Source organism: Daldinia vernicosa, assembly GCF_022497035.1.
Source record: "Daldinia vernicosa strain CBS 139.73 unplaced genomic scaffold F5Y00scaffold_35, whole genome shotgun sequence".
NCBI lineage: Eukaryota > Fungi > Ascomycota > Sordariomycetes > Xylariales > Hypoxylaceae > Daldinia > Daldinia vernicosa.
Genome location: NW_025953951.1, coordinates 202,453 through 214,070, shown reverse-complemented (window position 1 = coordinate 214,070; position 11,618 = coordinate 202,453). Strand labels below are relative to the sequence as shown.

At 46.8% G+C, this 11,618-nt stretch overlaps 2 protein-coding genes across 2 annotated transcripts; both read right to left on the bottom strand.

Annotated features, from left to right (window-relative positions):
* Positions 1–1,911: 1,911 nt before the first annotated feature.
* On the bottom strand, positions 1,912–2,846 carry F5Y00DRAFT_121081 (uncharacterized protein). Its single transcript, XM_048004043.1, has one exon. The coding sequence runs from the start codon at positions 2,467–2,469 to the stop codon at positions 1,996–1,998; it is 474 nt and encodes a 157-aa protein (XP_047863264.1). The 5' UTR covers positions 2,470–2,846; the 3' UTR covers positions 1,912–1,995.
* F5Y00DRAFT_121206 (uncharacterized protein) lies at positions 2,786–5,251 on the bottom strand. The gene is made up of 3 exons (XM_048004047.1): positions 4,653–5,251; positions 4,203–4,361; positions 2,786–4,103 (listed from the first exon to the last, which is right to left on the bottom strand). Exons 1-3 carry the CDS (start codon positions 4,726–4,728, stop codon positions 3,103–3,105), a joined length of 1,236 nt encoding a protein of 411 aa, XP_047863263.1. The 5' UTR covers positions 4,729–5,251; the 3' UTR covers positions 2,786–3,102.
* Positions 5,252–11,618: the final 6,367 nt, after the last annotated feature.

Below are 11,618 nucleotides of genomic sequence, written 5' to 3'. Positions count from 1 at the left end.
TGGCTTATTAGTAGCTACCCACCCACCTAATCACGAAAATATAATCCTGCCTTAAGGTTATTTTGAAGCTTTTTGAGCGTTACATGCAACCAAGCGAACCTGCATATTCAACGGGCCAATCAGGTTATACTTGATACCTAAAAAGGCAAGTGACCATATCTCATCTCAGGTGTGAATGTGACAGAACTTAGTTCTTCGATCCGAGATCTTACGAACTACAGTAGAGATCGATATCGGTATGTACGTTGACGCTGGGGACTGAAAATTGGTGCACACATTGCATCCGCACTGGGTCTTTTTAACCTCCTTATTAAATTGATCAGCTATTCGAATTAATTTAGATGACCTACCGTGGGATGTACTACAAGTTGGGTATAACAGCCAGTTTAGCTTCCTTTTCTTATTAGCGAACGCTATTGGTATCTGTTTGACCGTCCGGTATTTCCTAGGCTATGACCAGCGAGTTCCCATCTAGTTCATACTATCACATAATTAGTATTACCTACCATTGAAAGGTTGTAGTTAACTCATACAGCGTATGTATATATACGTCTCTCGTAGTCTTATCGAATCAGCACACCCTCAAACTACCGCCACCCAGTGATATTTGGAGACAAGCAGCAAATGTTTCGCTTAGCACCGTCAGGTGGAACTTGTGGATGGTCTCGGATGTCCCCAAATGGAAGCCCGTGACTATTCGATTCCGGTATAGTATAGTAGTAGTAGATATGCCGGGAGGTCTTTGGCGATACCTTCAGCCTAGGAGGGGTTTGTTTATTCGAGCCATTGCTACTGCTACCCAACATTTCCATACTCCATCGATAGACTCTCAACCATGTCAGTCAACTGAGCAACAAATAGCCCATGAGACTCTTCTGCTGTGGAACGCGCCGGTCAGCCAGCATAAAGAAGTTGGGTTATTTCTGCCGAGCAGCAACCAAGTGGAGTTTTCCTCTTTAGTCGCCCTATTGAAGCTCCCCCCCTATTCCAATTGGTGGTGGGACGATGCCGCGCGGAGCTTGGAGAAAGAAATAATCCTATATGATCCCGACTGATGGTAGCGGAGAAGGTGATATTACTTGCCTTAGGTACCTAATCTACTAATGTATGGCATAAAGCTTGAGCTCGAAATTCGAGATAAGCGAAGTAAATACGGAGCGAGGAACCCATAAGGATACCTATGTTGGAGATCTAAGGATGATATATATTACCACCTGCATCTTGGTAGCGTTTTGGTGGTTTAGTTAGGCAGGTAATTCTCCTTCTTACTGTACCTTGATATAAACTTGGACTCGTATAGGACCAGCAGACATTTTATCCCCCATTTGCCTAAAGGGTGGTTTCAGCGTCTGCCGATCTGTCTCCATCGGCAGCGAGTTTGAGAGAATAAAAGAGCGAATCAACGCCAAGTCCTCCCTCCATCATCCGACCTTCACACGAATCAGGATGGTACCATCATGTCGTCACTGATGAGCTCTTTTCCGATCATTCTCAAATACGAAATGCAAAGAAAAAACCCATTTCGTTTCGTCTGGGTTTCTTTTTTTCTCATAATCTTTGTGCTCCATACATAAATGTCCAGTGATCCCCCTCCCTCTTCGGCCTGTTTTTTTTTTCTTGTGTTTCTTGTGTATTCTCTTGGTTCGTCTTGGAAAGCCCGTCGTGTTCCACTACGCCGCGCCTAATCATAAGCCGTAGAGCAGTCTTCTCCTCACCGACTAACAGGATAGAACGGCACGAGGGGGCCTTGATGTACGATCTCGGCTTGCCTTTTGAAACCAACCATCGTGCGCCGAGCTCGCATCTATTTGCCATGTTCGTATTCATGCGGAAAATGTTTCTCGAGGGCTCTTTTCCTTTCTAAATAAAATTTATGACCGTTAGAAACTCGGCACGATCCGCTTTGCTCGCTCGCTTCATTCGGAGGTTCGCGACATCGGCTGCAGGAACAGAAATCTCGGAGCGACAAGACGCGCTACTGTAGACCCGTCATCTCTAACCTACATCTGATCTACCTATACGTATATGGTATAGTGGGTTACCATCTACATATATACCGCGAACCGCGCGTATGCTGCATCGATAATTTGTCATCCTGGTCATCTTGGATCCTTGGCTTGGGAATACCCAAGAAAAACCCCCCCAATCTTTGCGGAGCCTCTTCGCCGCGTCTACCAGGGGAATTATGCATGGCCCCCGATTGAGTCGCAAGCTGTCAGCTGATCGACGCATGGGCATGTGTTCCGCGATGGTCAGGATGTTATAATAACGGTGTGTTATAATAGCAATAGCTATATCTGAATAATATACCCAAAGAGGCAAGTATATACCGTACCAAGATGAAAAAGACAGCGCAAGAAGACTCGTGAGATCATCCCGCACCGAGCGACTCCGATTTGTCTTTCCTCCCCACCCCCTGCCCCTATATGCCCTTTCTAACCGATGTACCAAATATGCCCTTCTGGGCATTCTCTACTTCTAATCTATGTGCAGGAACAAGGTAGATATTTTTTGTTTGAAACAGACCGCCTCTCTCACACACACTCCCTCAGCCCGTTGAGGGTCTGGGTCTAAATATTTGGGGGGAAATGGTAAACATATGCTGTTGGAGGTAATATGTACGACTGGAAAAAGGTTCCGTATGCGCGAGCCGCTCCGTATGAGACAGAAGAAACCAAAACAAAATTCAAGAATAATGTCCAAAAGAAAACGCCTCCCGAGAATCCGATAAGTGTCATAAGCTCTACCACCCAGAGAACAGGAATGCCAAATCTCCCCTCCCACCGAAAAAAATAATAAAGGTTTTCGCAAATCCGCGCCATTGTCCGTTTGATGAGAGCTATGATCAGAATGAACTGATTCGACAGCAGAAGAAAAAGAAATAATGAGAGCGCGAAACTAGACTCCCTAAGGGGTATACGATGGATATAACAAGAGCTCAAGTTTGTCATAAAGCGCGTGGTATCATGATTGAAGAAGAATGCAGCGCGAGAAATCAAAACGCTGGAGTTCCGTATTATCGGAGCCTGCCGGTATGTATATTATCACCGGGCGTATGCGCCCCGTAGTCACACACACAAAGAGATGTGGTGGCGAACTGGTCTAAGCGGTATCCCACAGGCCGGACGCTACGGGATCCGGCGAGTGCGTGATGCCGTCGGTGAAATTGCTCATACCCCAGATAGAGTCATCCTCCATGAGAGGGAAGACAGAGCTGCCCTCGTCAAACGAGGACTGGTTGGACAGCAACTTGCTCGCAGTCGTCGTATTCTTGAACTGGTTAAAGTCAAGGTTACTCAGATCATTGTCGGTAAGTATACTTTGTGACATGGCCATATAGCTGCTCGCGGCACTATTGCCGTAGCCGTCAAACTGCGGTTCGCTGAATGCGGAGGCCAAGTCTTCCGTCTCAGACACATCGCCCGAATTGGAGGTTAAAGTCGGCTCTGTAGAGCCACCGAAGTCGAGTCCCATGTACGACTGCGTCTGGTCAAAACTCGAGGGTGTGAAGCTTTCACCCTTCAGCTCTAAGCCGTCGTATTGTGCCCAATCGACCGACGCCGCGCTAAGACCTGCGCTGAACATGGGTGGCTCGTAATCGGAGACGCCCGAGAAAAGGTCGAACGAGGAGGAGTACTCGGGGTAATGGATGTTCGAAAGGTCCAATGGCGGCAATTGACCATTGAGATGCTGGAACGACGAGTGTCCTTCGATCGAAGGCGACGCTTGCTCGGATTTCGCCATCCGTGTCTCTCTATCAGGTGACGAAGAGCCGGTCATTCGGGATCGATCGACGGATTTAGTTCCTAGACTACTCGAGCTACCAGTCCTATGCATGGACGAGCCGCGATTTATGGTATAGGGACCACTCTTCTGCGAGGCCTTTGTATGCCTCTGCGGAGGTTTGTGGTGACCATTCTCGTCAAAGCTCAGGACGGGCTCGGAATGCGCCGTGTTCGTACGCCGTCGCCGGGGGGTAGCCTTGGGCTTGGCCGGTTGAGCATCTGGTTCCGCTTCGGAATCGGACTCTGGGACGGTATCGAGCGCGGGTTCTTTCTTATGCGAACATGTGCATCGTCCTCCGTGGTTACAACAGCAGCTGTCTGGACCGGCAAAATAGACTTCAAGGTCAGACACGTAGGCCTTTTACATATAATAGGAATAATTTGGGAGGGCGTCTTTAGATTTGGGGGTTGCCTCACCCTTATGTCCTTCAACTGTCTGCTTTAGATGGGCGCATTTATGCGTCTTCTCGCCGCAATCGCATTTTATATGAGACGACCGAGACTTGCGCATCGCGCGACAATGCTGGCATTGCGACACGGGCCGGCCTTTCTTGTTGATGTGCTGAAGCGGTCGATCTAGACGGATTGCGACAACGTGTAAGTGATATATTCTCAATTATAGTAATTTCATCCATAATCGTAAAATAAGAAGAGAGAACAAGAAAAAAAAAAAAAAAAAAAAAAAAAGAATTTGCCCGAGGCTTCCCCTTGCCTTGCCTCTGCTATATTTTCTGTCGTTTTCTGAAGCGCCGATATTGACTTATATGCGCTGCCCCGCGGGGGGTTATTGTAACTGGGTTTTGACAAATGGGGGGGAAAATCGAAGTAATAACTAGAAATGCGGTAATGATTGCGCTCACTACTCACCTGAATGTTGGCAATTACTAACCCGGTGTCCTCTAACACAGGCTTCGCAAGCCCATTTCTCGCCGTCAATTAACATTGTGATGTTTTAATCAAGGCCGGAACAAGTTGAGAAGGCCAGAGGGTTTGCTCGAGGCTCGAGGTTGCAAAACGGATTGGCGTTCAACAAGCTCAAGCTAAATTCGCGCGGGATCAAAGGAGCGGTGGGCGCTCTAGTGAATGAATGAGCAAATCGAGGCTACCGCTGGGAAACGCTGGGAACGTGGGCGTCAAGGGGCCAACAAAGGCCCGAGAGTAGCGATTTGGTAACGGTAGCTAATAAGCTTAGTAGGTTGCGTTGCAGCGGACCGGGGCGACGCTGCGACGGGGAACTTGGTAGGTAAGGTAGGTAAGGTTATTGAAGCGAATCCCTCATGCACGCATCTCCAAGGGTAGCTGTTCGTATATAATGTAAGTAAATCGGTAGGGCAGGGGGGATGATGTAAGTGTAAGACGGATCAACAACTCGGAAGAGTGTGTATAAGATAAGTGTGTGTATAAGTGTGTATGTAACGGCTTAGGTGATGTGTTGCCGTACGGAGTAAGTGAATAAGTATGAAAGTATGAATGGAAACTAGTGTCTAAGACCGAGGCTGAACCGGAGTGAAAGACCGCTTTCGCGATATGAAAAGAAAACAGGAAGAAAGAAGCTCCTGTCTACCTAGGTAAGAAAGAATATGGTGGATTGAGTGGAGATTTTTCTTCGCTTGGAAAATTCTTTTTTTAGTTTTTAAAAAGTTGATGCGATTGCGGTTTGAGAACTCTTGTCTCTCGTCCTTTTTTTTATTCCCCGTCGAGGAGCCGCAAAAAAAAAGGTCAATTGAGTTTCAACGGATTTTTTTAAATATTTTTTTGCGCGCGGTGATCAGCCGTCGGCACCAACACCAAGGGCAAGCTAAACTGCACAGTGCAGCGCGAACGCTTCTCGGCGGTGCTATGCGGCTAATAGAGTCTGACCGGGAAAAGGCCCTGCCTTGGATGGGGACTATCGGAAATGGGTTTGGCTGAGGTGGGTGTAAGTCGTCTTGACAAGAAAACCTCCAGGCGCCAAGTAGCTCACCTGCCAGTTGTCGAGTCAAACTTGGACTGGTCTAAGGTCTAAGTCCAACTCGGCTTTCGAGATGTCAAGTTGAAGTATATCGTATACTTCTATATTGTGATATCAGACACGGTACCGCGGTCGAGTTTGGTGTGAGTGAGAGCAAGCAAGACTGACGGGAGCAGTCGGCTCGGGAAGGGGGAACGTGGGAGGTTTAAAGAAGTTGAGTCTAAGGTCCAAGGACCGGTTGGTAGGTAACGTAGGTAGGTAGGTGGGCAGGCTTATCATCTACAACCTGGTGGGATGAAGAACCGACGAGTTCAAAGTAGAAGCCCAAAGCGAAAGAGAGAAAAAAAATACTTAGTCCTTCTACAGCAAACCTAGCCGGGAATATACTTGTCGATGGATGTCATCACGGGCTAATGGCGCCCCAGGCATGGCTAGCAATGACGGAGACTGTGGATTGGCTGGGGTGGAGGAAAACTACCCGCCTGATTTGGCCTGGAAACGTTTTTTAGAATCCAGATGATGAAGCACCGTAATACTCAACTAGGTAAAGGGCCAGGGAAAAAAGATTAAGGTGGGCACGCAAACGAAGTCTTGATTACTGCGAGGTAGCGCGAAACTGAGCCTATGTACAACATATTGGCGCTTGCGGCTTGCTAGATTGTATGTAGATTGTACGTACAAATAGATAGAGCCAAGGTTTTCCCACCCCCAAAACAGTACCAAGAATCTCTGGGCAACATCATCGGTGTTGGGAGGAACTTCCAACCCACGCCGGACCCAGCCTAAGCCAGCCAGTAGCGAGATGCGCTTCCTCAGCCTACCTTGCCTACCCCTACTTCGCTAGCTTCGATTTGGGAGGACAGCTAGGGGAAAGTAGACGGGGGGGAGGCTAGCAGGCTAGCAGTTGAAGCCCGCCAAGGGCGGGATCACTTACAGGACCACGACAGGGGTTCCATGCCGCGCGATGGAATAGAAAACGTTCCGTTGCAGACGCACGGAGTGAGATGAGCTAGTCCCCATTATCATAATTGTCTTTGCTTTACGGTCACGTATTATGCAACACTATTCATTATTTGCACTAAAAATAAGCTACATACCTACTTTGGTTATAGTCAGTCGAGTCAGTTAGCTACTATGTGTGTTAGCTGGGTCACCGGCTTGCCTTTCCCCATCTAGGAATAACGAGGAATAACAGTATTAAATATTAAATAACGACATTACGGTTGCTAGACGGTTTATCGGGACTAAATTACGATATACCATATTTCGGCCTCTACTTTTTCTCATCTCTTTTTTTTTCGGGGCACCCTTCAAGTTATAAGCCAGTGATTCTTTAGTTGAGCCCTCTACCGAGCTCGGATTGGATTCCTGGCGGGTGTAAGAAGCTTGGAAGGGTATTCCCTACTACGCATCTTACCTATGCATATTATTTTAGGATCTGATTCACAGCTGCGCATCTCTTTTCTTGGCACATGAGCCTGTGCACATGCGGGTTAAACTGTAGTGTAAGTCGGTCATTGTATTCGGGAATCGCGGGTCATTCCGAAGCCTCGTTAACTAAGTCATGCACTTTAACGTCGGATAGTACGTACAAATTGCACCTCTTCGGCGGTAGATGGGCGTTGACTTAGAGCCGTTCTTGACTACAACACCCAAGAATATCCAGCACGGCCGCCGTCTTGGCCCTTGGCAAATCGTATCGGAGCGGTTTCTAATAAGTCGATCCTCTATATTGTATACGTACGTGTCTACGAATATTCTTGGCGAATTGGCTATATATAGGACATAAGTCTTTGCTCTCGCCAATCGTGGATGAGATATAGCTGAGATTTGTATTGGCATATTAGGAGGCGTTTGCTGAACCTAGCGATGAGACTTGAGTGAGACTTTAGCAATGCAAATCGGGGTATCTATATTAACAATCCTAAGGTATCGATAGCCTCATCTAAGCAGCCCGAGTCCTCTCAAGCACCCGTGTAAGGGTTTAGGGTAGGAACACCATATATAAAACCTTGGCAGCCAAGAGTTTTTGATATCAGTTAATATTATGTACATGTTTCTTGAGGACTTGCAGATTAGAAAGCATCGCGATACGACGGTACTCCGGTCGATTCGCTGACCAGTGGTGGTCGAAGCGCATGGTAAAATTGAAAGCCAAGCCAGGGACATATTTAAACTTTAAACACTTTTAAACGGAGAATGGCAGTAATCGGATTTGATCTTTTATGGTAACTCCGGGCGCGAGAGGTGCTGATGCCCGTAGCTCTTGAATCCTATGTACTTGTATTATATCATTTCCCTTCGGCATTCGAACGCTATGGCTGGATGATTTCTAGAAGGGCCGCCCCGTCTTTAGTTTAGATATACTAGTTTCACCTTGCTATTAATCAATAGAAACACTTCGAATGAGAGGAGCATGGCAAGTGAAACAACTTGACACGAGAGCGCCTTGAAAGTCGAGTGGGTTAATGGCCTGGACCAGGGCCGTTTGTCACAACCGTGCCGCCGGCATCATGCTTGATGCACATGTTAGATGGTGTTAGATATTCCGAATGATCGTCGCCTATTATGATATGTAAAGTCCGAAGGGTAATACGAACCAGCGACTCATCTGACGGTATAGCCACGATGGATTGTGAGACTACCAAGACAGTTGGCTAGCTGGGTATGCAGGAACAGATGAACAAATCGAGTAGACCCAAGGCAACTCAACTGCCCACGGGGGATAGGGGAACATCTCTCAACAATGGTCAATGATCAACAATATACTTACAGGACTGGATACCGTTTCGGAGGCCAAGGAAGGATCCTATTACTGTAAATAATATGTAGTTGCTTGTTACAGTAACATAGTAAGTAACACAGACCCTCTGACCCTTCAATTGAACCCTTCACCTTTCAATTGTTATTATGTAGTTATTATTATTTACTTCGTACATTAATATTTTACATACCGAATGGAAGCAAGCTACTAAGCGGACGCCCCCCGTAGCGGGCGGGCCTAAATCCTAGAGGTGCAGAATACGGAGCCTTGTCGCACACACCGTAATACTGACATCAACAAATTTTCAGCCGGCCGCTGTAGGCGCCAATTCGAATAACGGGTGCCCCGGAAGAGTACGAAAATACATCAAATAACTACATCAAATATATGACCAAACAGTTACTTGAACGCCTTATGTAAGGTCCTTGCAGATGGGATGCGTTAGATGGATTTTTTTGAACAGTTCATCTGTACAATCAAATCCATCTATACCTTCATAGTCCTGTAGAATAAATACATCTAGTACTTTAGAATTTATTTATGGTCAACAACAACAATAACACAAGTATTGTTGATTCAGACTCGGGGGGGTTTTGCTGACCAAAATGTCGGTATAAACCAAAGACCTACATACACGAGTAGCTTACTACATGTAAGTTACATAACTACCTCTTACATGTCTAAAGCACACGAATAAATAATATAATGAAGAAAAAGATACCTATCGTACGTAAGTACGTATTTTTACTAAATAGCCTTACTACCTTGTACCTAACCTACGTCCGTACGCACATGCGCCTAGATCTAGCATATGTGTGTAAAAGTAGGTATGATGTAGGTACTTAGTTATATTCAGGCACAAAACGCTCGTCGAAAACGTACAGTATAATATCTTAATGCGTTGTACGGACTCGTGCCCAGCCCTACTCTACACATTTAACATTTAAACAAATAAAAATAAAAATAAAGAAGTAAATATCGAAACCGTTGGCCGGCCCGATAGATTATTTAGATGCGACTTACGAAGTACTTGCCCCGTTTAGCCCAAGTTGCCCCAGTTTCTAGCTTCCCAGCTCCCCAACTTCCCAACTTCCCTGATTTCGCAACTCAGGCTACTTTACTATGGCAGTTACCTACCTAACCCACCTAAGCTGCTAACCTATTTTATTCAATTATGATTTTTATTTTTATTTTATATTTTTTTTCTTCATTTCTTAATATTTCCCCCCTTCTTCTTCCATTCTCCCACATCAATTCCACCTTGCATTTTCTTTACTCCCTTCTGCACCGAATCCACCCCCATCCCAAGCCGGATCGCACGTCACGATGCCATGAAAATTTTCTCTTTCCCCAACCTGCCGAAGAATCTCCTACCTACTACTTTCTTTCTACCTCCCACACCCGTTCCAATCTCTATAATGTATAATGCCCAATCCTATTATTCACCCATTCGTAGGTGCCTTACTGTCGTGGACATCATCAGTCAACCCGACTTGCTCCGATTCTATTATTCCTTCGATTCTGCTTCCGTAGTAGATGGCAACTGCTGTGCTACTCTACGACCGAATACCTCATCCAGCCTGCCGGGTTTCTATTAAGTCTATGTCACTTTCACGGCATCCCTTCCACTCTGCAGCCATCACTCGCATAGTCTGTGCCGTGAGAAGATGCAACGCCAAAATCTCTATCCCCCGCGCGTCTCCCTGCCTTAGCAGTAATACCACTTACTACCCGCTGGCTTCGTCACCTCGGCGACTATCTTTATCTACTGAGTTTCAGCCTTGTCTACCTAATACGTAGTCTGCAGTCTGCTTGTCACACTGCAGCAGTTCGCCTTCAAGCGAGATGCGCGGCGAACTTACTCTCCGTGGTGACTTAACTCTAGCCTGTGATCGCTATAACGTGCGCCACTATGGCGACGAGCTATCATGCTGAGAATCCTCAGTCCTGGGTTGGACAAGTCAAGGGCTTTTGCTGGTGGCAAATAATCTAGTACGCCCCCAGTTTGGTCATCTCAAGCCTCTCGCTGGGTTTGTCCAACTGCACTTCAACCCAACCAAGCTAGAACTCCTGTACCTATCTGATGCAGCACGATCATCTCGTCCATCACGTTGGGTTTGTGCTTGTATTTTTTCATGCCTAGTTGGTATGCGTGACTACGAGCATATTGCCATGTTAACATGCCATTCGGCTGTGTCCCGGCATGGCGGATGGCGGATTTCCCCAGAAACCCAACATAGTTCCTTCGGGGCTCCTCCATAACCGCGGGCGTCACAAGACCGTCCTAACGGTTACTACCACACCCGGACTTGGTAGTGAGCGACGTACTGGACCCCTGAATCTGACCTGGCCTTCCACGAGCTGGCCAACTGTCTACACTATAATTGGTGTTACCCTCATAGTCGCAATTCTTATGTCGAAACACCAGCAACCATTACCTACCACCACACAGGATTCCCTGGTGATGTAAGTACAAGGTCCCCTAAATGTGGGCAGAGGAGAAAAAGAAAGACGAGAGCATTGTCATGATGCATCGACCTGTCAGGTTACAAATGATACCATATCGCTCGCAAAAACCCATATGTGGTATATCGAGCGTTATCAGAGAGAGCCTTTGGACCGGAAAGCTTGATTGAGCAAGTTGAACCGCCAATGCGACAAATCTTGTCCCCTACTTTTTCTGCTGAACCCCACACTCTTGTCGTTCGTCACATATTACCCTGGTCTGTTCTTAAGGTTGGCCACACAAGTGTCTCGCGCGTCGCCAGAAATAGGAGCGAGCAGATGTTTGCGGCTAAAATGACGAATGTCCGGGCTGCTTCGGAATTTCAGGACCCAATGCCACAATAGCTTGTGGCAAACTCGAAGGGTCCTAAGGGTGGAGGGTGGAAACTCCCGACCCTTGGGGTTTCAAGTACACCCGTTTAATGCTTCGACAAGGCTTCTACAAGGTTTCTAGAAGCTCGCCTTGTTTAGCCCTTTATACCATACATGCGACTTAGGTCAGGTTACCTTTCGCACTGTACGTTGTAAAAAGCCTCCAAGGGTTCATGCATCTCTCGCAGCAGAAGCAACAATGCCGCCGGCAATCTTGATCCTTGCCAATATCGCTCCTTAC